The 27,177-nt window shown below is 47.7% G+C and overlaps 1 protein-coding gene across 12 annotated transcripts in view; it reads left to right on the top strand.

The window, feature by feature from the left end:
* The window catches only part of CAMK2G (calcium/calmodulin dependent protein kinase II gamma), a 108,363-nt gene that overhangs the window by 23,005 nt on the left and 58,181 nt on the right, over nucleotides 1–27,177 (top strand). For all 12 annotated transcript variants that reach the window (XM_030453553.1, XM_030453548.1, XM_030453544.1 and 9 more), the window contains exon 3: nucleotides 23,911–23,970. In XM_030453553.1, the coding sequence (XP_030309413.1) occupies nucleotides 23,911–23,970 (60 nt within the window). The remainder of the gene's footprint in view (nucleotides 1–23,910; nucleotides 23,971–27,177) is intronic.

Below are 27,177 nucleotides of genomic sequence, written 5' to 3'. Positions count from 1 at the left end.
CTCTGTACTGAGTGCTTATCTTGCCAGGCAGAGAGGGGTTTATCTCAGGCCACAGCAGCACAAGCTGCCATCAGCCCTTCCTTCTGAAACTCCTTCCTCCCCTGCCTCCCATGGGATTTGCTGACTGCTTTCCCTCTCTTTGCCTCCCTGCTGCCATCGTTGGGCTTTTTCTCAGCACCTGGAGTTACATCTGGGCTGTCACAAACCCAGGTTTCTCCCATGGGCAGTGATGTGCCTTGCTAGATAAAGATATTTCCCTCTTAAAGCTCCCATTCCTTTTAGCCACCATTATTCCAATCCTGGAATCATTCCTGATGGGTGGGCTTGGATCCCTTCTTCTGTGAGCACCAGGAGTTACGAAGGGAGAGTGTTGGGGGAGCTCTGATGAACAAACAGTTTTCTCTGACCATGGATCCAAAATTAGGGGTGGACTAAATCAGTCTGAAGGAGAGAACATTCCAAGTTCTGACATAAACCACTCGTGGGCACCAGTTCTTAGAGTACCAAAGAAAAGATGGAGCAGTTGTGCCCCACAGCTCCCCGGGTGGTGGCATCCAGTGCTGCTTCAGAAGGAGGTGGCCTTTCTAATGCCTCTGTGTTCCCTCCTTGCAGCAGCACTCATTCTTTATATAGTTACCAGGTTAATGCTGGATCAGTCCAGCTCTCCAGTTCAGGATGCTGCTGCAGAAATGCTTGTGCCAGAAGCAGAGGCAAAGAGGATGCAGGGCCATCAGGGGATGGGCAGGGAAAGGATGGGACTGCAGTGCCTGCCAGCATTGACAACAAAGGGACCTCCTGTACCTGCTCTTGGACCAATCTGCACCACAGGCAGTGCCAGAAGCCTGATTTTTTTTTTCCTAGAGATGCTTAAAAAAAAACAACTGGCTTTAACTTTGGCCTTTCAGGGAAGGAGATGAAGGGAATCAGTGCTGGAGTGGGAGCTCATACAGATAGACCACTGATATCCTCATTTTCAGTAGCTCAGCTAAGGAATGGGAAATGCCTCTGCATCTCTAGAGAGCTGGGTTACTATAATACCATCTGAAGGGCATATGGGCTTTTTTGGAGGAAGTGGGAGGTTCTTCAGGCTATGTGGTGTCTTGCTGTGGTGCTGGCTTTACTAATGTGTGCTTGTCTTTGTTGAAGGAAGACTTCAAATGCAAGATGCAGGAATTGCTCTGCCTGTGAATGTGTTCCCTGGTAGATACTAGATAGTATCCAGACAGAAACAAAGACCAGCACTGGTCTTCATTCCATCACCTCTAACGGGGAATTTTAATGTTCTAGGAGCATGGACCTGATCTGATAGTGTTATCTGTCCCCTCCAGCCTTAGCTTCACCCTCTGAGGGGCAGGTACTGAACCCAAAGTTTGCCTCTGAGCTTGGTCTGATTATCTATTTAAAGTCACTGCATGGTCTAAGACTTAAGGTGGCTTGAATGAGGAGATCCCTGCACAGTGGCTCCCTTGTCTCTTTGGGAAGTTGTTTCCTGCTCTGTGAGGTATGGGCTCCAGGAGTGGGCACGAGTTCCTCTGTGATCCCTGGTGGTGTCATTGCCCACACTATGACTCACTGGTAATGCCCGAGTTCTTATTTTTAGTCCTGTTGCTGCCACCAGCCTGGAACCATTGGCTGTTAAGAGACTTAGGCCAGGAGATAAACATGTTAATCTCCCTCAGCCTTCCCCCTCAGCTGCTGCTGCTGCCTCTCTGCATCTCAGGATGTACTTTTCCCGGGCAGAATGATGGCCCCTCCATCCCCTGCTGGGATGGCATTCAGACTTTTTCTCTGGGAAGTGCCAGAGCTGGGGGAATGCCCTCCACACACCTGGCTTTGCATGCACCCTGGGCTTCTGCACTGAGAGCAAGCTGGGCAAGCTCTAGCCCTGCACCTTTGCCACCAGGGATTTTCAGGGAGCATCCCTGCTTTTTGTGCCATCACCTCTCCCTCCCACCCCTCAGGAAAATCCCTGAAACAAACCAACAGGATTATTCTCTGTGAGCTTTCTGTAGCCATGGAAAGAGCCTGTCCCCTTCCATGAGCTTTTCATGAGTCCTCCTGACTTGTTGGGTGAGGTGGCAGAGTTCTCTCAGTGATGTTGTAGGACTCTAATATTAAACAGTTTCTGTGTTCATACTTAGGCTTCCTTTTTTTTCACTTGCTCTCCTGGCGTGGCAAGGGGGTGGATGTGGGGATACTGGTGAGTCTGGCTGTGCCCAGCAGTGGGGCTGTAAGTGGTGCAGACTACAGGGGCTGTTTCCTTCTGCCCACTCCTTCCTGTGCCCTCTTTCCCAGCTGCCTCTGATGCTGCAAAATGAACTGGTTTGCAGTTCCCAGGTTCCAGCTCTTTTCCTGTGTTTTTTCTGTTAGCATGGGAGTCTCCAGCTTTAGGGAGTCTTTTGTAGCTTTCTACCGTGAGGATTTTAAGGAAAGAAGGGAGTGTGCTCTGATGTTCTTTGCTTTTGTTAACAGGGTAGGTTGGTGGGTTTTCTTGTTTGTTTGTTTGTTTGTTTTCCAAGTGAAATATTTTGGAGGTTTGGCTTGTGAAGAGAAGTGAAGGAAGGACAATCAGCTGGTGAGGATTTGCTCTTCTTCTAGCAGGAGTAAACCTGAGCCCTCATAGACCTCACTATTCTGGAAGACCCAAAGTGCAGTGCCTGTGCTGATGTGCTTCTCTGTTTTCTTGGCACAGTGGCCTCAGGTAGCCAGCCCTAGCTCATTTGAGTAAGACTCAGAGTCCTGGTGATAAAAAAAGCACATGCTTAAATCAGATGGAGTTCAGTCCCCTTGATTATGGCTCAGTTGGTGTCATTCTTCTGACCTGCTGGGCCAAAGCCTCTTTCAGTTCAGTGCCCTCATTTTTGTTCTCACACCTGTGTTTTTGAGGGTGGCCCAATCCTTGAAAAAAAAAAAACAAAACAGGTTTTTTTTAGAAACTTCTTTTCTTTCTGAGACATGCCATTTGGAGGGAAAGGATGAAGTCCTGGATGTTTTTCTTGGCAGTCTCTTCTCTGGTGCAATTTGAAAGCACTTTTGACAGTCTGGGAGAACATTAACTCACCCCAGGGATAGCAGGCTCAAGTAAAGAGTGGAGGCATAAATTGAGCAAAGTAACTGTGGAGTTTAGTTTTCTAGGTGGAGGTAGTGCTGCCAGGATGCTGAGGTGGAGGATCAGCCTTGTGAGAATGACTGCTCTGTGTGTCTGAACTTCCCTGGGACATCTCTGGAGGCTCCAAACCTTAGGCAAAGCTGACTCCTGTTTGTTTTCTCCCTTGCAGTGCTACATTTGAAATGCAGGGATGTGGAGGAGGGGGAGCAGAACACCTGTGGATGCTGTAGGGCTCAGAGACCAATGTAATGGGGATGACTGTGCATATTTGTAAATCTCTGCCCCCATGGAGATGGCCACCTGAGGCTGCTTCCTCATTGCACTGAGCGTGGAATTGGCTGTGGGCAGTAGAGTTGTGAGATATGTAGTGTAATCACCCACACGTGCTCTGAGTCCCCAGAACTGCTGTTCATGTGTCTCTCCCTATTGGTATGTCTCTTGTTTAATTATTTTTGTTTTCCTGTGTAACTTGTCTCTGAATGCATTCAGTGTTTGAGCAGGAAAATGAGCAGGACCCGACAAACAAAGTGTAATTAGAAATATCTCACTGTGCATCTATTTTTTTCTCTTTCTCTCCATGCCTCTTACCCACTTGTAGCCTGAGCACAAGTCCTGAGTATCTGAAGCTGATGAAGAGAGAGTTTGGTGTCTCTTGGGGTAGCAGAAGGTGTGATTGCAGCAGGAAGGGCATACTCCTCTAACTTGATTCTCACTTATGTAGAGATAATAGCACTGAAGTCCCAGACATGTGGATGTCAGTGAGGGCTGGTAACGTTGGCCGTGTGTCTAAGGCCCCAGCAGGACTGTACAATTTGGGTTGAAGTCCATGAATGCTGCTCCTACTGCTCGTGCCATAGAACATGGTGCTAAGGTGGATCTCTGTTCATGCTGCACTTAAACTTTTGATTGCAGAGCAGACGTCTCCATAAAGCTTTGAAGATCTTCTGCAAGGACAGAAGGTGTCCAGCAGGAACACTCCCAGGAGCTCGGTGTCTGTCTCCTGCTTGTGACTGTCAGATCCAGAGGAAATTGTGAGGCAGTTTGCTTAGCACTTCAGTTCTTCAGCTCTTATTGCTGCTGTGCTTTTAAAGCCAAGGTCTTGGCTTCCCAGGGAACAGCTGCTGATGGTATCCCCTTGCACAGGGCCTTGTCCACTAAAGCCCAGCCTCCTGGAACCTCTCCAGCCCCTAACCCTGTGGAGAAAAACCTGTGTGACTGCTGGAGTCCTTCCTGGTTGTCGGCAGTGTTGGCTGTGTCACCATCTGATCCTAGGGAAGGGGGATTACTGTCCCCTCTCTCTTTGGGGCTCGAAGTAGGACGTGAGAGGCACCCATTGAAACCATTCAGGGCAGAGCACCAAAGAGAGGGTGGTGGGAAGGCTGAGGGCTTGGTATCCTATTTCTGTACTAATTGTGGTGTCTGAGGGATGCTGGTGGTTTTTGGTGCTCCAGACAGATAGTACCGTGGTGTGGGCATGGGGAATTACCTTGACTTTCGTGGCTTCTGAAATGGGAGAAAGGGATCAGAAAACTAGGAAAGTGACCAAAATATCCAGGAACCCATGTGGGCTGCAGTATGTTTTGCTTTGCTCCTCCACACACCTTTCCTGCCAAAGGAATGGAAGTGCAGCTGTATTCCTAACCACAGTTACACACCCAGGAAAACTCTGGGAGCTGCTGGGTCTGTTGGTTTGGATAAGTCCCAGCAGCTGAGTTGTGGTTTTTCTGGGGGCTTTTGGTTAGAAGAGGCCTTGATTAATTTACTTTTTTCCCAAAGCTTCTGAGGAAATTGTCCTTGGGAAGGTGACTGTGCTCGCTCAGATGCCCGAAGTGCTGCAGAAGATAGAGGAGAACTGTGGGAACAAACAGGGCTGAGCCCACAGCCACCTTTGGTCTGGAGTTCTTGGAACCACAGTAACAGAGAGCAGCTGCTTCCCTGTGTGTTCTGGGTGCTGGTGGTGGGTAGGTGTTGACAGCCATGTTCTGCTGGTGCTTGAGTCTGGACACAGAGCTCACTGGTGGTGCTGGCTGTGATCACTGCAGTGAAAGCCTTGCAGAAGTTCTCCTCTCATCCCTGCCAGAGACCTTTCCCTGCCACCTGCTCACAGGTCTGTTGGCTTGCTGAGCAAGTTTTGGTCTTGCCTCCAGTTCACCTGGAACCTTACCAGCTGTAGATCTATCAGGCTGTTGTTCTAAATCACAGAGGTGTTTGTTCCCTTGTTCTGGACAGTACCATGGATTTCTTCTAGGCTGCCCTCAGCATCTCTTCTTGGGCTCTCAGAAGGACAGTGGAGATTTCACTGGGTGGGATGCAACTTTTCTGTCTCCATAGTGTGGTCAAGTGGTGACTGAAAATCCTTGCTGAGCTGTTCTGCAGCCTCTCTTTCTGGATGTGGTTTCACCCAGGAGGAGTAGAAAAGTTTATTTGCAAACTGATGCCCCAGGCATCTCAGGTGGTTCTTTTGCAGCAACAGAAGCCTCAGCTTCCTTTGCCCTGCTGGTTCTGCTAGAGTGAAATCCAGTCAGTTGTGGTGCAGTTCTCTCTCCTAGGATGGAGAATAGAATCACAGACTGTCAGGTTGGAAGGGACCTCAAGGATCATCTGGTCCAACCCTTCAGGGTAATAAGAAGGTAATCCACATCTGCTCTGTTCTGTCCCTGCTTGTGCCACCTCCCTGAGCCTGAGGTTTTCCGATATTCCTGCTGCCCCTCAGTCAGATACAACTCTGGGTCTGCTGCCCAGGTTGTCCTTTTCCAGCTTGGTTTACAGCAAGCACGGTGTGCTCTGGAGCTTGCTTCCCACTTGGGGAGGAGGTGGCAGCTCCCTCTTTGTTCCTGTGGAGCAGGGGATGAGAATTCCCTTGAATTCTGAATGAGAATTCTGAATGAGGGTGCAGGCAGATGGGAGTTCCCTTGGGAGGGAGTGCAGAGCATCACTGCTGCCACCTGGCAGAGGTTAAGGAGGTCAGGACAGGAAAGCAACATCTGTGTAATCCCTTTGCTGTTCTGTGAAGATGAATGAGTCGGGGGGAGAGGCAGCAAAGTCACCCTCAGGCACCAGCACGGTTGCATGTTTGATTTTTATTTTTTTAATCTGTTTATTTTTTTGAACAGGAACGAGTAGATGGGTAGGACAGCACCAGGACAGCAGGCACTCAGCTGGCAACACTCAGGAGCTCTTGAAGAGCTGATAACAGCTCAGCACTGGAAGGGACAGCATATTTGTTCTGGGACAGGTCTTGCATTCCCCAGCCTGCCTGACCCTTCAGCTCCCTCCCACCTTAACCTCTCAGCAGGTGCCAGGAGGAACACAGCCACTGACTTTCCTTGGTGCTCCCTCCAGACCCAGGGAGAGGTCCTGCTGCCTGCAGCCTTTCTCCTGGGGAAGGAGGTGTGTGGAAAGAGAGAGTTTCTACCCTTCTGCCAGGGATGAGGTGTGCTCAGGGAGCTGGGGTGTGCCCAGAAGCCGTGCAGGAGTCCGGGGTAGCGCAGGCATTTTGAACTACCCTGGCTAGGGTGTGGGGTCTCTGTGTATTTTAGGCTTCCTGCAGCATGCTGTGACTTCAGGGAGGGGAAAAAAGGAGTGGCTGTCTTGGCAGTACCTCCGGGTTGCTTGCCTTGCACTCTTGTGGATGAGCTTTGCTGTGAGCAGTGACTGCTCCTGGAAAAGCTGCAGCCTCAGTCGTTTCCTGCACCTTCTTACCACCAGTGCTGGCTGGCGGTGCTGATGGGAGTTTAATAGCCCCCAGAGGCAGCCTAGGGCAGTCCTAACGGGAAGGAGCTGTTTTCCACCTCCATCCTTCCTCCTCGGTGTCTGTCGGTGAGCAGAAGGCAGCAGTGGGATGGAGAGGTGGGGTGGGGAGGTGCTGGGACCCGGCGCTGTTGTGAGCCCTTTCTGGAGCAGCGGCCACACACTCAGGCCTCATCTCCTGTGGAAGGCAGAGCCCTCATCTGCTCCCTCTGGAACAAAACCAGTGGATGACTAATGCACTCTTTGTAAATACAACTCATCCCATCACTGACTGATGAAGGCTGATGAAGGCTGCTTTTTTTTTTCCTCCTTTCCTCTCCTCTCCTGTCTCGTTAAAATAAATGCGGTTGCTCAGAGCAAGGCTGTGGTGGGACCTTCTTTCCTCTTGCTTTATTTCACCTTCATCAGCAGTGCAGCTGGGGATGAAGAGCTTTTATGAAAGGCAGCCTGTTGCTCCTTTTCCTTATGTGAAACTTAATTCCAGATGGTATTTTGTGTATTAGGGTCACTTAAAGCAACCCGCTGACCCATTTTGCTTCTGTTCTGTTTGCTGCTCATCCTGGAACCTGTCTCATACCCACAACGTAGGAGAATCAAACCTGGCTTCAACTTTCTTTTTTCAGAAAACCTTTGACAGGGTGCCATTAGGTCTCTACATTCTGGCCCGTGCTCCAAAGCTTGCTCCTGATGGTGCATCTGGTCCTGTGAAGAAGGCACATCCCATTCTTCATTGGCACTCGACCAACAGACAGCTTCCAGCTTGTAGGTTAGGGAGCTTGTGGGTTTGCTAAAAGCTCTTAGAGAAAGCTTATTTGTCTGGCAGTCCCAGAGCACACAGTATGCTAACAAGCTCCCGAGAAGAATCATAAACAATATTCACCAAGATGTGTATGGTGATAGCACTCATAGGTTTGGTAAGCCTGTTATTAAAAAGTAGAGCTTGTAATTCAGTAGAGAGCTTCGTTTTAGGTGGAAATGGTGTAGCAGATAGAAAAATGGTAGCTCAGAAGTTTTCTGAACCCTGTTCTGTGAGTTGCTTCCACGGTCCCAAAGGTAATTCATCATTAGAGACAGGTCCATAAGGGATTTGAACAAGGCTGCTGTCCTTCCAGCTCTGCCTGGGGAAAGCAGAGCAGAACTCACTGAGACCACGTGTCATTTTTGGAGGATGGCATCAAGTGCCTCTTCCTCCTTTCCTCTCTGTGCAAGCCAGCCTCTAGAGGTGTTCCCACCTGGAAAGGTTGGTCCAGATGATCCTCGAGATCCCTTCCAACCTGGCATTCTATGACCCTGTGATTTTCATCTGGCATTTCTGTGGCTGCGAGGGCAGCAGTTTATATGTCATTGCAATGTTATAAAAGAGAATTTTTCAAGAAATTGCCTTTTTTAGTCTTTACAATTTTTTTCAGTCCTTTATCTGGCAGGAGGTGCCTTGTTTTCTCTCTCTTTTGCTCTGCAGTTCCCATCCTACTCTTCCCCTCACCCAGATCACAGACCTGTTCTCTTTGGTTGCTCTTCCTGTCTGTCCTGGTATGACACCAGCTCTTCACTGCAGCTTTTCCCCACCCCCTCTTTATATCCAGCTTATAGCTGCCCATAGCTGCCACTCCTGTGGCAGGGTGGTTGCTTGCTTTTTGCTACCCTTGCACTCAGAGGTCCCCAGGGTTCTTGCAGAAGTGGAGATAGCCAAGTGCCATGTGTCTGCCTGACTTCCACGGGTCATCCGTGGTGACCCTCAGATGTCTTCTGGGTACCTTCTGAATTCAGATTTACAGGAAGTTTCTTGCTGACTTTACCAAGGATGCATTTTGTAGACCTTTTCAGTTGGTTGTTTATGTTTGAGAATGAAAAACTTTTATTTTGGAAGCACACATCTATTGGTTAAAATGTGAAGTCAGGAAGAAGTCCACAAGGACAGTGAGATGTCCAGAGTGTAAGAGGGAAATTTCAAAGACTCCAAAATCTGTCCTGGAACCAGGCACTACATCAGACTCTGGTCACTAAAAGGAAACATTATTTGCACTGTTTGAAACTCTGCATAATTGCTGATAGCAGAAAAGCTTTGAGCTGTTCCACCTAAAAGTGTCGCTGTGAGCATAGACCCTCACCCCTGTGTTCCACACAGACTGAACAATCCCTAGTGACCTCCTTCTCCCAGAGCCTCTCTCTTCACCTCTGAATTCTTGAGCTCCCTGAGAGTTTGCTGAGAAATCTCTTGCCCCAGGTCCCCGAGCAGGGCTGCAGCAGTGCCACTTTCAGACGTGACAAAGGGTGATCCATTGCATAAGCAGGACCTGAGCCAGTTGATATAAATCTGCTTCCAGCCCAGATGTCCAAACACTGGGCATGTGACCTGTGTTCTGTGCTCAGGAGCCAGATGCTCAGGGAAGTTAAGCAGAGATTACACCAGTGGTATTGGATGGACCAAGTCGACTGAGGGAAGGAAATAAAAAGGTTTTCCCAGGTCTCCAAGTCCACTGCTTGATTTGCCCATCTCTGTGTCTCTCGGTGACAGTTTAGAGGGCAGTAGAAGGGGAAGCTGCTTTCCTCTGGCTTTCCATAGTTTTCCTTGTCCCTGGGACCACTTTCTTTTATGGCTGGGATTTGCTGGGCTTTAGGGACATCTTTGCCAGAGCTGGGAGGAAGCCAAGTCTTTTTAAGGTGGGACATCTCTGCAGGTTTTCAGGACGCTTCAGGGGCTTCATGAATACTTGGTGGCTTGGGCTGGCTCGTGTTTGGCATGTGGACATTGCTAGCCAGATGGTTGCTTGGAAGGAGCAGCAGCATCAGGTGCCTCAGGAGTATCAAGTGGGCTGGAGCACCCAGCTGGAGACCACATAGAGTCCTCTGGTGACCAGCACAATCAAGTTGTTTTGCCTGGTGTGGGGCAGGGTGGGAGCACTTGGGGTCTCCAGCACTCCCTTTCATTCATTCTCTTGCTCTGTGCCTCGGTGTGAGCTGTGCTGGTCTGAAGGCTGCAGAAATCATCATCTCTTTGCTTGTTGGTATATCAGTAAATGAGTTCAGAATCCCTTGTTTTGGCTGCTGTTTCCTTAGGGAAGCCTGGCATCAAAGCATTCAAGCAATCCTGCCTGTCTAGGGGGCTGGAGAAAGACTGCACTAAGAGTTTAAACTGTTGACCTTTTCCTCAATGTTTAGTGCTATCCGTGACCCTCTGAAGGCATTGCACATGCCCAGACTTGGTAGGGCTTGCTGTTATAGTGCTCCTGGTTGAGACAGGTGCTCTTTGCAGCATCCTGCTTTCTGCCTTGTGCTGCTCTCTTTTCTGGGCATGTTCCTTGCTTTTAACCATGTGTGACTGCACTCTGCTCCTTCCATGTCATGTCTTTGAAGTTCTAGGTGAGGAAGCTTTGTAGCTGGATCTTGAATGATGGTTTGGGGTTTTTTTTATGCTAGGGAGGAGGTAAAGCACTGTAAGATAATGTCTTCAGGCTGGAGGAATAAGCAGATCAGGCAAAGGAGCTGTTCCTTTACTTCTTTGCATTCCCTGATCCACTGAGGATAGTGGTTTGGAGAAGAAGCCAGTGCTCTCTCTGGCAGTTCCAGCTGTGAGAACAACCATCTTTTACCCAGCACCTTGTGTTTTGTCATTTCACAACCAAGAGCCAGGGGGGAAGTTTTCAGAGCTGTGTGATCTCAAAGATGCAATTTGCAAATAGCAAAATTTAATGTGATGAGACTAAAACTTAAGAGTTTGTGGCCTGACCCTTTCTTCTTGGTGTACTGCTGAAATCCTCAGCACCCAGTGTGTGTGTCCCTATTGCAGAGGTAGAAATGGAGACTCTCCCTTTCTTTGAGGTTGTTTTCCTTTTTTCTCCCCATCCCTCCTGGTATGTTTGTGCACTGATGAAACTGAGGGAGAGGAACCTGTCACATACCCAGTGGGCGAGGAGTTAAAACTTCAGTAGCTCCTCAGGCTCTGTGGTGCCTCAGTGTCATGCCACTTGGGGCTTTCTTTTGTGCTGTGGAGATCTAACAACCTGGAGTGGCTGTTGTGAAGCAGTTCCCTGCCCTGGGTCCAGCTGTAGGGCAGATGTTGCACATGTGGTTTGGACTTGATGTGATTTGCTCTTATTTCTGATGTATTTTGTGCTCGGGGTCCTTATCAGGCTTACTGCTGCCTTCTCCCTGCACTTCAGGCAGTCCTGGTCCTGGTGTGATCCAGCAGTGCTCATTGCTGGATGGGACAAGTGAGCAGCCAGCACTGCAAACAAACCAGTGCCAGCACAGGGATGAGGAGCAACTTCCTACACAGTGACTTCATCACTATGTTTGTTTTATTATCTATCTGCTTTCACGCTTTGTTTCCAGTCTTTTTCTCTGTCTAAAAGGGGGGGTCTGTGGTGCACCCTCCCCATCCCAGCCCTTGAGGGGTAGCTTCTGAAAGCAGGAGCCAAAGACAAGCAGAGACACCAAGCCAGAGATGTCGGGGGAAACCTCTGAGACCTCATGGCTGTTGTGGCTACCTCTCGTCCTTGCACGCTTGCCCAGACATTATGGTGTTGAGTGTGGGCTCTGTGCCCACCAGGAGCTGAGCAGCTGGGTTTAGGGGTTGGTTTGCAGCACCCATCATCCTCGGGCAGCAGCATTTATCTGGGCCAGGCGGGATGCAGAGAGCCAGTGACTCACTCAAGGATTCGTGTGTGCTCCCCCTTCCTTTCCCTTCCCTCCCCCCATCACAGCTGTGTCTTGGTCATCAGCCATTTGGGAGCTAGCAGCTTTATTTGGTTGCTGTTTGCAGTGGGCAGTTTCTGTTAAGGTTGTTAATTTTATCAGCTGCTTTGGAAGCTCAACTGACTTTAGAGAAGACCTGAAATTGCCTTTTCTGCCTCTCTTCTTCCCTGCCCGTGGGGCTGCCACCCAAACAGCTGCTCTGGCACTGGCCTCAGCTGAGGAGGTGAGAACAAGCAGATGGGCTGGAGATAGAAGCTTCCTAAGTTGATCAGCCAACAGCCTGGGCAGTGTTTTGGGTGGCGGCTCATGTTTGTAGGCTGAATGTCCTCTTTGGCTGCCACCTTGGCTGTGGTGACAGTAGGATCTGGTGGCTTAGCCCCAGCTAAACAGAGAAGCAGGTTTTGTGGCACAGTGGAAGAACGAAGGTGGGCACAGTCTGAAGACCAGGAATTTTAAAAAATAATTGTAAAGTGGAAAACCAATTACTTTGTGATAACAGTGGTAAACTTGTCAGAGATTACCAGGCTTGCTCACTGCTGAGCTGTGGGTGACATGGTCAGTGATGCTCCAGGCTGCTGCTGAGGGCTGTGGCCCGGGAAGGAGAACAGCCTGTCCCTTGCTCCCTTTTACCAAGGCCAACAAGTCTCATCTCTGAGCTCACATTTCTCCTCTCACATGATCCCCTTTTCCTTGAACTGCTCTTTTTGGTGGCTGTTCTGACCTTCCCATGCTCCATACTTTTTATTTTTTTCCTTGTGGCTTTGGCTTCCCTCTGGACACTTCTTTAGTCATCTTTGTCTCCTGTCTTTCTTCCTGGCTACAAGACCTCTTCATGTTTTTCTTTTAGAAGCACATTTTATGCTTGCATTTCCCAGGGCCTGGAGGAGATGCTTTCTGGGCCTTTCTGCCTGCTGGCTGCTGTCACTTCAGGTCCTGGTTGGGTTGGATAGAAGCAGCTTGGGAGCCTTGCTGTTCCTCAGCCCTGTACAGTGCCACCTGCCCTGCCACTGCCCCCTCTCCCCTGCTGCCTCATGGGACCTGGGAACATTATTTTGCCCCAGAGACCAGTCCTATAGCACAGATCATGATTTTTTGGTTGGTTGATTCTGGGGCTTTTGGTTTTTTGTTTGTTTTTTATTTTGGGGGGTTTGGTGGGGGTTTTTTTGTTGTTTTGTGGGGGTATTTTTGTTTGTTTGTTTGTTTTTGTTTTTTTTTTTTCAAATTTATTTTTCTTTTTAGGTAAAGGACTGCACTTTCCTCAGCTCCCCAGGGAGGTGATTTGCAGCAATGTACCATCTTTAGGCATCTGTAGTTGTCCCCTGCCTGCTGTGCTGAAGGGCTGCAGTGTTTGGGTACTCTGCTTGGCAGAAGAACTGAAGAAGACGAGGAGAGGCTGAGGAAGGGGCAGGGATCACTTTGCTAACATTCACCTTGAAAGGGAGATAGCAGTTGTGGTGACAGGATGAGCAGGGTCCCAATCTCACCTGGATGATGGACCAACTGTCCAGGTAGAGGTGGCAAAAATAAAAGCCTAAGGAGATATTTTTTTTCCCATGCTGGGCACAGTGGCTGTTGGGGAGGCTCTTTTAGCAGGGGGTGCTGCAGTGTGGATCCCACCTCTGTGCTCCACAGAGCTTGTATCAGAGTCTGGAGGCTTCTCAGATGCTGGTCACAGGAGACCATGTTCTGCTGTCTTTTTTTTTCCCTTTGAAATTCAGCTCCTGTGGGTCAAAGAGATGTTTGTAGGGCCCAAGTGCTCCTTTGAGGTTGGAGCTCAGGCTGTCTGGTGGGTTGTGTGGAAAAAGCCTTCTCTGCCACTGTTCCTTTTGTTTGTTGTGTGGAAAAGGGAAGATTTAGCCATAAGATACCTTGACTGGACTTTTTAACCACCACCCCATCAAAACCTAATGTCAGGGTTTTAACAAATGTTTGACTGCATTTTCTTTCCCCTCTCTCTTTTCTTTGCTTGGGACAGGTAACAATTTACAAAGATCCTGCATACTTTGAGGTACCAGGAGAGCTGTGCTTCCAAGCCCTTGTCCTCAGTCTTTGTCCAGCAGGATATAGCACGGACTTAACCAGTGAGAACTGCAAGTTCTGGCTGTGTTGTTCTTTAATCAGCGAAGGTGGCCATCTCTTGAGGTTCCCTCATCCTTCCTCACCTTGATATGGGGCTGGGGAATTCAGTGCCAAAATACACCTCACAGTTTAGGTCCAAACGGTAGCAAGGGACTCGTGGGGTTAAAAAAAAAAACCAAACAAAACAGCTGTAGGTGGTCTTAAAATTAGTGTAGCAGTAATGCATTACATTGCCCCCAGGCAAACAGAATCCAACCTGATCTAGCCAGAGGCATTAAACATTCATCACAACCAGAAATAAATGTAGCCAGAGAATACATCAAAACTGTAGCATAACAGCTGCTTTTTTTGGAGAAGAGGTGAGTCAAGTGCCTCTTTCCCTGGAAACCTGAAAGCAGGCAGAGTGATGGAGCTTTCAGGATGGTGACTGCTTCCAGGCTGTTGTGCTCAGCAGACAGGGCAGAGCTGCAGCCTCCACGTGAAGGAAGCTGTTTGCAGGCTGGGATCTTCTTGCCAAGCACCATGCAGGCTTTGTCAGGAGGCAGCTCCACCCAACAGGATAAGTGTTGGGTTTTAAAATATTTTTTTTTTCTTTTTCCACACCTGCCTACCGGACCTTATAATAAAAATCCATTAGGTCTCAGGATGGCACTGAGATAGGATTTCATGCTTCCAGAGTGAGGGATGATGAGCTACCACAGCAGTGCCCCTGCTGCCCCTTGCCAGTTTTGGGTTGGTTTTTTTCTGACAGACTACTCAAAAACTGTTACATTTGAACTGCATTGCTTCTACTGTAATTTCTCTCTCTGCAGAAGAATGAAAAAAGTGACACTGAGGCTGCAATTCCAAAGACCTGAGTTTGTACTCAAATTTGCCACTTATATGGTCTCTGATTTTAGAACCTCTCTGTTTTCCTCCTTCATCCTTTTAAAGACAGGGGAAAGAACTTGAGCTTCAGGCATTTTCAGGCTGCATAGTAAATGTTTATTCCACAGCTAGAGCTTCTCTGATGAAAGATGGAAGAAGCTGGTTTTCAGTGGGGATTTTTTGTATGTTTTCTCACACAGCTTTTCTCCCCCTCATTCAAGTACCTGTCTTCTGCACATTTGCAGAATTTCCATTGCCCTAAATCTCTGCTTGGCTGCAGGTCTAGGGGCAAGAGAGCTCTGCAAAGGGCACCTCAAAACAACACTACTGTGACAGCTGAGACACACCACTGCTCATCTCATTCCAGAAAGCCTGGGGAACCCCTATAAAATTTAGACTGCCCATTTAGACTGTCACTTATCCCTTCTTAATCCCTGCAAAAGTATGATGGGGAATACTCTTTATTTAAGCACAGGTTCCCCAGCCAGCCTCTCAGGTCTGAAGCTAACAGGTCTTTGCTAACAGAAGTAGTTGTGTGTGGAAGTTACCATCTTAACTCCAGCCTTTTCATCCCCAAAGCCACAACTTGTGCCTTGCTGTGTTTTGGAGACCCTATTCTGCTGTCTGTGACACTGCCCCAGACCTTCCTGCTCTGGAGATGCAGATGGGCCCCTGAGTTGCCATGCCAGGACATCAGACATTGTTTGTGCTACAGCATTTTTGGGACTCTTTCACCTCCAGGTAGTAGGAACCACTCCAATACCTATGAAGGAGCACACCTTGCCTTCAATGGTGTATTTTTTAATTTTTCCAGCCAGTTTTCCACAGCCTATTGGTGTTTTACAGGAAACAGAGCCCCTAAGCCTTCAGAGCATCAGCTGGAGTGTGGGACTGGTGTCTCATCTCTTCTCCAAATTCAAAGTTGGCTCTTGTCACATGAGGTGACTCTTGTGTCCTGCACCCAGTCCCCAGAGCCTCTTGGGGAAGGGGTTGCTGGTGAAGCAGGAGCATGGGGGCAGATTCTGCCCTTGCTCTCAGTGGAGCTGTTGCTCAGCTGGTGACATGAAACAAGAAATACAGCAGCTCCCCTCCCCCATGCACTGGAGTGTTTCTTGGCTCTGCACCCAAAGGAGCAGCCAAGCACATGATTTACTTGTAAAATGCAGTTTCAAATCAAAAAATAAAATAACTGGTGCCACTGCAGATGGGAAGTCAGGGGCTGCCCTGTGTGCAGCTGGGGGCTGCCAGGGAAGGGGTGCAGGAAGCTGAGGAGCTGGGGTGCTGCAGGCCAGGGGCTTGGGGAACTGGGTGCTGCAGGATGTGGGGCTGCAGAGGTGAGTGAGAGCTGCAGGAGGAAAAACAGAGGGGAAGGTGCTGAACCACAGCCCTGCCAGGGGAAGGGAATGGGGGGTGCTGTGTGCAGGGCACAGATGGTACCCAGGGGGTGTTGTGAGAGTTGGGCTGGACAAGTCTGACCTGGACTGAAGGTCTTCTTAGAGAATATGAGATGTGCAGAGACTGTGATAGAGGGTTGTATTCATTTTTGCTCTGTTTTGGTGAAAAGAAAAAAAAAAAGGGGGGTGGGTGGGAGGAAGTAATTTGATCATTTGACCATTTGAGCTGTGCAACATCTTTTGGTTTGCAAGCTGAATTTCTTTTGCTTGTTGTGTTGGTATCCCCTGGTGCTACCTGTCCCCAGGACATGGGCTCTGTTAAGCCGATGAAATCACACCTGGTAGTTGTGCCTGAGCAGGGCTTACTCTCACCACAGACCTGGTGTGGGGGCCTTGGAGCAAATGCTGGGGCTGGATGGTTGCACCATTCTGAGGGGAAGGGCAGTTACACCACAACTCTTCCTGTGCCAGGACTGTGGTGTGTGCAGTTAATGCCTTCTGGCCGCAGCAGATAAAACGAGATAAAAGAATTCCTGCCCTTTTCTGTGCTTCTGTCTGCCTGGCAGTGTTAATGGTTGGTGACCCTTCCCTGGTTTCAGGTCAGGAGGGAGGTGGCTGCCTGTTTGCTGTTGTCAACTGGAGCATGTGTTGCTTCACAGGGGAGCTAAGAGGTGCTGCTGCAGGAGTGTTTTCCGGGATCTCCCACTGCAGCACCAGCTTTCCTTGGCTCTCATCCCACCTTGAGAAAGAAGGAATCTTGTAGAAGCAAGAAATGGCACTCTTTGCAGTAGCCAATGGAGCTGGTGAACTGGGGGGTGGTTTTATTGGTCAGCTGGGAGAATTCTTGAATATTGCAGCAGACTTGAGGACCTAACTTCAGTGTGGCTGTAGGTGTTCAGCTAGCACAGGGTTGGGAAGGGAACCTCAGGGGTGAAATGTTTCCTGACCACCAAACCTGGAGCAGCTGAGTCACCTCCATCGTGGTGGGAAGAAGTGAGCTGATGTCTGAAGAATATTGGACAAGTTGTTTGCTGACAAACTAAAAAAAAATAGGCACTTGAAAAGAAAAGGCAACTTCAAATGACACTGAGCATCAAAACTGCAATGGCAAAGGTGCACACTGTGACTTTTTTTAGAAGTTACATCTCTTTTAGGCATTTTTAATACTTTCTTTCCCTTTGCCACTGTTGTACATGTGTTCCAATCTGCCTGCAGTTAGATCATCTTTGCAGATTAAGTACAGGGTAATGAAATGCTGGTAAAGAGAATAAATATTCCTGGCCCACTCTTCAGGGTGCTCATTGGAAATACAAATATGATTACTTAAACTATCTTGGCTTCTACTCTGCAGTGGTGATAGTCTTAATTTCTGCAGAAAGTGGAAACTGTTCTAAGTTTGGGTAGTTCATTACTTGTTTGTTTTGCTTTTTTCCAGGGCAGTAATAGGTGACAGATAGCAGTGTGTAGAAACACAGCCTGTTACCAACTGTGTTGACTTTCTGGCTGTCTTTAACATCCATGTGTACATGTACTTCTAGGGGTAGTAAGACAGCTTGATGTGTGGAGTTGTTTGTCTCTGGGAGATTGCAAGGGTGTGAGAAAAGGCTGTTAGGGGGTCATGATATTAGAGGTTTTGCTGAAGGCTTTTGAAAGGCTTTGTCAGGAAGCACATCTGCCTGGCAGTTCTTGAAAGAAGTCTCCCATTTGTTTTGTTGTGTCCTGTTGGCCCTTGATCCCCCTTTGCTGATGGCTGAAGGCAAGAGATGAGGATGTCACACACAAAACCACAGAATCACCCAGGTTGGAAAGGACCTCTGAGGTCATCAAGTCCAACCCTTGATCCACTCCCCCCGTGGTTCCCAGCCCATGGCACTCAGTGCCACATCCAGGCTCTTCTTAAAAACCTCCAGGGATGGAGAATCCACCCTCTCCTTGGGCAGCCCATTCCAGTGCCTGAGCACTCTCTCTGTAAAGAATTTTTTCCTAATATCCAACCTAAACCTCCCCTGGCAGAGCTTAAGACCATGTCCCCACTGTCTTGTTCCTCCAGCTGGCCCAGCCAAGAGGAGCTTTGCTCTTTCATCTTCACTTGCCCTTCCCCATGGTGGCTGCAGCAGAGCTGCTCCTGGGGCTGGCAGGGGAAGGGTGGGCTGGGTGCTCCTGTGCCCTGACACTTGGGATGTTGGGCCAGTGAGGTTGGGTAAAGGAAGACTTTGGCTTTCAGAAATGTTGCCTGCAGTGGGGGGTAGCACTCTGTGGCAGATTGATTAATTTTGGCTTGCTCTCTGGAATGGCAATGTTAGAAATGGAGATGGCAAAAGTTGGAAATAGCTGCAGGGAGGGAGGGAGAGCTTTTGGGAAATGTCATTATGTGCTTGGTTCCTTTATGTTTTTCTTTAGACATCTGCTGTTAGCTATTGTCAGAAAGGATATACTGAGTCTCCATGGGCCTCTCTGGTCTTTCTTGAGGCTTAGTGTGAGCATTCTGTAGTTGTTCTGTTTTGTTTCTAGTAACTTCAATGGTTGTGATCTGAGAGTTGCTGGTATTCATGTTTCAAGTGGTGGCACTGCCCTGTGTCACTCTCACCAATGCCAAGGGATCTCTGCCTTTTTGTGGCCCAGTCTTGTTGGGAACACAAGAGAAAAGAGGGGAAGGCCTGTGACTTGAAGTGTGGGGCGAGTGAGCCCTCTCCGAGAGGAAGTTTGAATTCAAACAAGCAGAGGAAAGCATGAAGCAACCTGAGACTCAGACCAGCCTCACACTATGAAATGGGTATTTGATGCAAATTCGATTTCTGTCTTGAAGCAGCTCAGATGATAACTTAGCAGCTGGCACCAATTGACTGGCTCCCGGAATTGGCATGATGACAGCAATCAAACTGAATTTATTGCTCAGGGTTTGATTCCTCTTCCGGACTCTTCCCATTCTCAGAAATGTAATCTAGAATGTGTTCCCACAGGAATGATAGCTTCAAACCTCCTTTAACAGCAGGGAGGAAGCTGGTGTCCTGGTGCAGGATGAAGAGAGGTGCACTGTGGTATCCAGCAGCCAGGGTGGGTGTTTCCAGCAGAGAGCAGGAAGATGATTTGTTGGGAAAAAGGTAGAGCAAGGTTGGTTGCTGGTTTGTTGGGCTTTTTTTTCATGGCAGTTTTTCATCATAGGGGATGATTCACAGCAGAATCTTGGTTGCTTCTTGTTACTGCATTTAGGACAGAATCTGCCTTCCCATCGGGGTAGCTAAACTTCTAGGCTGCTATAGAAACTCCACACGTGCACCCTTTTAAGATTTTTCTTATTTTGAGGCAGGTGTACTAAATAAAGAGCAAGCTTTAGCTGCAGGACTTGGTAAAGCAAGCCAGCCAGTGCTGCAGGGAGTGAAGAAAGGCTGTCAATTTATCCACCTCATTTTCTGGTGGGTGTGAAGTGATTTGCTTTCTCTGATAAACGTTGGTGGAATTTATTTCAAAAGCTGTGATTTGTAGGTGCCCTGTACTCTGTTCATGTGTCTGAAAACCTTCTCCAGGCCTCAGGTACCCTTGGAGGAGAAAGATCTGGTGAGGAGAAACTTGTGAAGCAGCTGAGTGCCTGGAGTGGAAAACTGAGAAGTGACTGAAGGGAGCCCAGAAATTGGGTCTTACATTATCTATCCATCTCTGCTACCACATCTCTGGGGTCACAGGCAGGACTGGTCAGATAATGAAAAGATTTTCTTGGAGAAGAGTAAGAAATGCACATCAATGTAAAAGTGGTCCTATTCCCCAGCCTGCTGGAAATAGCCAGGTTTTCATGAAGCAGAGCTGTCTACATTTTGTTTTGTTTCATTTCTGTTGGGTACAGCTTTCTTTTAGACCAGGTTGGCTGTTTAGCTGCTGAAGTTTGCTGCCTTTAGAACATCCAGGCCAAACTATCCTGGTTTTGATTTGCTGTCTCTGTACTGGGGCAGGGTTGTAACCAGGTTTTAACCTTCTCACTTAAAAATTCTTCCAGCTGTGGTGTTACTGATTGTGCACAGCCACACAGCCCTTGTGCCTGACTCCTGTCCCAGTGACCACACTGCATGTGTGTAGAAAAAGCAGCAGTTTGATTTTGCAGGCCCTGAGAACTCTCACAAATGATACTAACACAGTTTTTGTTTGCTGTGCAGGGATATCCCCAGACAAATCAAAACCCAGCCCAAAGAGACCTCAGCTCTCTGGGCAGTCAGTTGCTTACCAGGTGTATTTTGAAGAAACCCAGAGTTAGTGTTACTGGGAGGATACTTACAGCAGTGTTTGCAGAGAACAATGCTAAATATACTTGGGCTAAGTGCAGTCTCATGTGCTGAACCAGGCTGCAGAAAGCTGTATAAAAAGGCTAATAAAGAGAAACAGATCCTCACACTTTAGTTCGTGTATCAAAACTGAGAACATTTCTTCCTGCTGTTTTTAAGCACCCATCTCCTTAAGCATTTTCACATTAAATTTGGCTACAAATAAGCTACTCAGCTACTCAGACTGCATTTCTCTGTCTGTGTAGATACTCATTGCTTCAGATTGTAGATTGTCCAAATAGCAAAATTCACTCTCTTTTTTTTTTTTTTTGGCTGGAAAACAGTAAATGAATATTAGATGAGTGTTTGTAATATCCTGTACTTAAGTTTTAAGCATCAGCTATTGTTCAGGGCTAGACAGCTCTGTAACATTGCAGGAAAAGAGCTTAATGAAATCCAATATTTGGAAGCAGGAGGTAGATGAATTTAGGCTTGGAAAAGCAGTGCTAAATTTTAACAGGAAGGATAACTAACTTTTGGAGTAACTTCTGTGGGTGTATGTATGGCTGTATTTATCGCTTGGAACACAACCCCTGATATTTTCTAAAGGATAAACTGTGGTTTTTAGGTAAATGGTGGTTGATTTTCATAATTTGTGAAAAGGTGGGAAAAAAACCCTCAGGTGCCAGGCCTGGTATCCTGTAAGGTCAGTGAGGATGTGTCACTGTGGTAGGTAGGAGTTGTACTCTTCAGGACTCAAGACCTTCACTCCACGGATGGCTTGCAGAAATAGTTTCAGCTTTTGGTCAGGGGAAGGAGAAATGATTTGCTTTGCAATCTCTTGGTCAGGCAGGGGTCTGAGCCCGTGTCTTCTTATCATCATTATCCTAATAGAGTGAAGAACAGTTTGGGTTTTTAAGGTTTGATGAGTCTGTGTGTAAGAAGGAGCTCAGAGCTCAGCCTTTGGCTGCTCTGCTGGACCCCGGGACTTTTTTCCTGTGTCCCACTGGGAATAACCTTGGTTACACCCAGAGAGAGGTGGAAAAATTGCAATTAGGTGTCTGACCCTTGTGCATTTAGGGTGCTCATCCTGCAGGAAGGGGATGATCCTCCAGGCCCCATGGCAGGGAACCTGCCCAGCCTGACCTTTTGCTGCTCCGGGTTGTGGTGGCTGCTTGCTGCGGGCTGGTGCTCCCGGGCTCGGGAGTGTGCTTGCTTCCCTCTGCCAGTTGTGCTTGAGTTGGGCTGTTTTGTTGCCCTGGAGACAGAAGAGTGTGGTATGCCTTCCCCCCTGACCAGAAATAGTTTCCTGTACCTTGTGACCCACAGCTCTGTGCTCCTCCTCTGGTCCCCAGCCAGGCTGTGTGGTGCTGGAGGGAGGGAGGGATGGATGGACGGACGGATGGATGCAGCCTGGGGTGCTGACCTCTTGTCACAAGTTCTGGTGTGGCTGCTGCCCATGATCCCCGGGCTGCCCTGCCCGCTCCTCCCTCCCTCCCTCCCCACCAGGGTGTAGGGTTTCAGGAGAGCAATTGCTCTTGATTTACATCTCCCCCTGGCATTTGGATGGTTATGTCATTTTGGTTGAGCTCCTCTCCTGTCAGCTGTCTGTCCTGGCTGGCAGGCCTGAGCAGCACGTGGTGAGCTCTTACCTCTCCTTCCCCTTTGCTCAGCTGTTTTTGCTCTCTGCTTCCCCGTGTCCTTGGGTTTGGGAACAGATTCTCAGCAAGTGTAAGGGGGCACCAAGGCAACGTGATCTGGGGGGCGGGGGGAGATGAAGGATCCCCTTCTCTAGGAGTTCCAAATAGAGCTGGGAGGGGGGGATAAGTGGGGAATTTTGCAGGCTGGGCTGGTGGGGGGGAGTTGATCCTCAACTCTTGTCCTGCTGGGAGAATCTGGTCTGGGTGACACAGCCCTGTTACCTCACAGCTGGTTTTTTGCAAAACTTTTATTTGGGAGAGATGCTGCTCAGAGGAGAAGCCAAACCACCTCCAGCCCTCCCTGGGTGATGCAGCAAATGCTTGCACTGCACCAAGGCCTCAGGAGTGTGGAAGCTCTCCAGGCTTTCATGCTGCCTGTGACTTTATTGGAGTGGTTCTGGCAGAGAACTGTAAAATATATGCAACAACAACAATAATTTCCAGGATTGAGAACAAAGGAGAGATGAAAGGAGTAATTTACCTTCCCCCATCCCTGAGCCAGTAGCAGATGAGGATGTAAGCACATCTCAGCCCTATAAAATATTAATTGGGACATTTTCTACAGTTCAGCAGTGGGAAAGAAGACAGAAATCCTGCAGTGCCTTGAGCTGCAATTCCCAGCCCGGGAGAGAAAAATGTTCTGAGCTGGGATCTGGCTCAGTCTCCGTCTTCTGCTCATGGGGACAAGAACAGTTGCCCAGAGCCTTCCTTGACCAAGGGATGGAAAGACTGCAGAGCCCAGGGAGCTGCAGAGGTGTTCTCAAGCAGAGCAATGGGGTGTGAAGTGGGTCTCTACTGGAGTTCCTATCAATTTGGAGGATGCTGCATCTCTATCAGTCGTTGGGCTGAGCAGCCCAGTGAGCCAGATGTCCTGCTTCACCCCTGTGGAAAAGCCCTCCGTGTCTCAGGGGATGCAGAGGAGGTGCATTTTCAAGCCTGTGTGCTCAAGATCTGCTACAGAAGAAGTGTCAGGAGTGGTTAGGGACTGCTGCTTCTCATTGCTGTGTTGCTTTGGTAGCTGGGCTGGGGAAGAAGGGCAGTCCTTGCCTCTTCCCTCTTTCGTAGGCATCTACATCCCCAGAGGTCTAGAGCTGAGCAACTGCTGGACCTGCCTGAAAGGTTTCCCTCCCTCAGATCCTTTCAGTGGAGCTGTGCTTGCCTGATGTGAGCATTTCACTTGGAAGGATGGGAACTTAGTGAGAGTTCAGGACTTTATTATTGCCATAATGAAAAATCTCCTGTCTAAGCCTCAGCAGTTGGAAGGCCACTGCTTCTCAGCTGACACGGGCAGAGTTGCTCTGCCTCCTCCTCCTTTCCTTGCCCTTGTGTGTGTTACATTTCCAGGGAGGAGAAAACTTTTTTTTTTTTTACTGTCCTCGATAATTTTTTTGTTTTTTCTTTCATCCAGATGACAGCTGTGCTCACACTGATGTTGCCTTTGGGCAGGAATAAGCAGACTTAGCAGTTGGGCAGAACTCCTCGCCTGGAGATCTCCAAGTGCTTGATCAGCACTGCAGCAGCAAGGCTGTCCATGGCCACTGAAGTCTGGTTACCTTTCCAGTCCACTGGAGCTGGCAGGGTTCCCTTCTTCATGGGAGGGCTGTGCAGCAGCAGCAGCTCTGTGTTCCTCTGTGTTTCTCCCTCCTGCTCTGCCTTTCTTCCCCAGGGTGTCTCTGGGGTAGCAGCAGGTCCTCCTCCTAATTCACAGGGGCTGTTTCTTCAGAGAGTTTTCCTCCTCCTCTCTGGCCTTGGCGAAGGGGTGAAGTGTCAGCAGGGATATCACTGGAAGTGGTTTTGGATATTTGGGTGAGGTTGATGTCTTTGAGTCACTTGGAATCCAAGAAGGGAAGGTCAGCTTAGTGGCAGCTCTGCAGCAGAAGCAGAGGTCTCTGCAGCATCCCCTGAAATGGCTCTGAGGTTTTGGGGGTCAGTTGTGTCCCAGCAGTTCCCAGCCCTTCCAAGCCCTCTGTTTTTCTGCTGGGTCACTGTGTTCCTGTCTCTGAAGATGAAGAAGAGCTTAGTTCAGAGCTGTGGTGCTTACTGCCTCCTTTCTTCTTCTCTTGCAGATCACCAGAAACTGGAACGTGAAGCTCGAATCTGCCGACTTCTAAAGCATCCAAATATTGGTAAAGCTCCCAGGGTTCTGAGGGCTGGGAAGGGGTGGGAGGGGAGGAGTGTGCCTCGTCAGTAATTTTGAATGTCCACAGCAGTTCTTTGAACTTACCTGTTGAAATTACCTCAGTTTCTCCCTTTGGTAAATTCTGCAGCTCACCCTGACCCATTCCTTCAGCATCTTGTGCACCAGAATGTGCAGTGTTGGCACCTGCTCACCCGTGCAGAGCTGTCCCTGCTGCTTGGGTGATGCACAGCTCTTGTCTGCTCATTTGACATCCAGCAGCGACAGCCAGAGGTTGTCTTCATTTTCCCCACTCTCCTCTTCAGTTTCCTCTTCTTGGCACTTTTTGACATAACTCATTTAAAAAGCTGCATGCAGTGACATGCCCAGAGTTGAAGGAGGATGGGTTAATATGTCAGCTCTTCTCATTGCAGTGGCTGCTTACTCTAAAAAAACAAAACCAAAACAAAAGGCCAAAACCAAATTGCCTGTTATGGCAGTGGTCCAAAAAAAAATTAAAAAAATATTTAACTGAATAAAGGGAATAGTTTGGTCTAGAAATACGGGAAGAGGCAAAAATAAGGCACAACTTCAAACTAGTACATTACATTATTTGCTGAACTGTAGAGAAAGGGCATGGATTTTATCTAGTTCCAGAGCACCATAGAAGTTTGTCCTAAGCTTTTTCTTTCAGAGAAATTTCACATTGCTGGAATTTGCTTTGAGCAAAAAAATGGACTATTAATAATCTTTTTAGGACCTTAGCTAGGATCCTAGAGACTTTATTTATGCAAATGTCTAATTTGAGTTAATTTATTTAAGGAAACATTAAAAAATACCAAACTTCCACCTTCAACCAAGCCACCCCCAGGCAAACCTGCAGTGCATTTCATTTTCTTCTTTCTGCATAACCCTGTCTGTAGGAGTAGGTAACTTTTTAAGAGCATCTTCTTGGCCTCCTGACTTTCAGCTTCACGATCATTCTCTCCTGTCCTCTAAAATCTTGGGAGAGGACAGGTGCCTAACAGCATAACCTGTGGACTACCATCTGTAGCCTCTGCCCAAAGTGATGGAGAAGCAGTTTTCCACAAGCTCAGGGCCTCACAAAATGTAAGGAACCTTAGTAGCAGCTTTTCAAGCAGAAGGAGTTGTTTGGCATCAGAATGGGGCTGTGGAGGTGCAGTGTGAGAGGAGCAGTGGCACCACCTTCCACAGAGATTTGCACTAATGAATGTATTGGCTGGTAAATTTATTTCTTTCTTTATTCCTTGGCAACTTTTAGAATAACTGAGCTTCATTTGCTCCCTAAGGCTTGATGCACTTAGCTTAGCAGGTGATGTCATTTTATTTTAACATCATCTCTCCTTTTTAGCCTTTCTTACATCTTTTTCTGGCCAGGTCTCTCTTGGAGTAAATCTTACACACAAGAGGAAAGCCACTTTCATTAGTAAAGTACCCCAAAAAGAAAGAAACCTGTCGTGTACCTGGTGCAGTTCTACAGCCTGTTCCTCACCTGTAATGACTGTCAGTGCTTGTCTCCTGCTCTGTTGTGCTTTGGAAAAGGCAGTTTGGGGGAATATCAGTGGTTCTTGCATTCTCTGTTGAGCATTTCTTGTCCTCCAAGAAAGAACTTTTTTTTTTCTTGTAAGAGAAAGAGATAAATCATTTTAAACTTAACAGGTGATCACAAATAGCAATAAAGGAATTAAATTTTATGCCTACAACACAGAATCAAAGTGTGTTGAGTAAGAACTGGGAAAGTCATAGGGTCCATTCAGCAGCCCTGTGAAAACCTTTTATACTTGGCTGGTTTCCAGACATGTTTGTTCTTAAAAACCTTTAATGCTTCCACAGCCCCTAGTGGCAGTCTTTCAGATGTTTAATTTTTCTGTCAGGTAGACATCAGAAGAACCATAATTTACTTAGTCTGCTGTTTCTAGTTCTATCTGGAGTATATGTGGAAAGCAGTTTTTCTTTCTTGTAACAATCTTTTACATATTTGAAGACTGTTATCACGTCTCTTTTTAGTCTTTTTTTTTTCTTCAGACTAAACAAACCCAGTTCTTTCAATCTTTTCTCATACATCATGTTTTCTAGACCTCCAGGGTTTCTTTCTTTCTTTCTTTCTTTCTTTCTTTCTTTCTTTCTTTCTTTCTTTCTTTCTTTCTTTCTTTCTTTCTTTCTTTCTTTCTTTCTTTCTTTCTTTCTTTCTTTCTTTCTTTCTTTCTTTCTTTCTTTCTTTCTTTCTTTCTTTCTTTCTTTCTTTCTTTCTTTCTTTCTTTCTTTCTTTCTTTCTTCTTCTTCTCTTTCTTTCTTTCTTTCTTTCTTTCTTTCTTTCTTTCTTTCTTTCTTTCTTTCTTTCTTCTTTCTTTCTTTCTTTCTTTCTTTCTTTCTTTCTTTCTTTCTTTCTTTCTTTCTTTTCTTTCTTTCTTTCTTTCTTTCTTTCTTTCTTTCTTATTCTTTCTAATAATCTTTCTTTCTTTCTTCTTTCTTTCCTTTCTTTCTTCCTTTCTTTCTTCCTTTCGTTTCTTCCTTTCTTTCTTCCTTTCTTTCGTTCCTTTCTTTCTTCCCTTCTTTCTTCCTTTCTTTCTTCCGTTTCTTCTTCCTTTCTGGCCTTTCCTTTCTTCCCTTCCTTCTTCCTTCCTTTCTTCCTTTCCTTTCTTCCTTTCTTTCTCTTCTTCCTTTCTTCTTCCTCCTTCCTTTCTTTCTTCCCTTCCCTTCCTTCTTCTTCCTTCCTTCCTTCTTCCTTCCTTCCTTCCTTCCTTCTTCCTTCCGCCGCTCTTCCTTCCTTCCTTCTTCCTTCCGCCGCTCTTCCTTCCTTCCTTCTTCCTTCCGCCGCTCTTCCTTCCTTCCTTCTTCCTTCCTTCCTTCCTTTCCTTCCTTCCTTCCTTCCTTCCTTCCTTCCTTCCTTCCTTCCCCTTCCTTCCTTCCTTCCTTTCCTCCTTCCTTCCTTCCTTCCTTCCCTTCCTTCCTTCCTTCCTTCCTTCCTTCCTTCCTTCCTTCCTTCCTTCCTTCCTTCCTTCCTCCCTTCCTCCTTCCTTCCTTCCTTCCTTCCTTCCTTCCTTCCTTCCTTCCTTCCTTCCTTCCTTCCTTCCTTCCTTCCTTCCTTCCTTCCTTCCTTCCTTCCTTCCTTCCTTCCTTCCTTCCTTCCTTCCTTCCTTCCTTCCTTCCTTCCTTCCTTCCTTCCTTCCTTCCTTCCTTCCTTCCTTCCTTCCTT

This window comes from Calypte anna, chromosome 6 (assembly GCF_003957555.1).
Source record: "Calypte anna isolate BGI_N300 chromosome 6, bCalAnn1_v1.p, whole genome shotgun sequence".
Lineage (NCBI taxonomy): Eukaryota > Metazoa > Chordata > Aves > Apodiformes > Trochilidae > Calypte > Calypte anna.
Note: the sequence above shows the minus strand (reverse complement) of the source record. Positions and strands in the feature narration are given on the sequence as shown.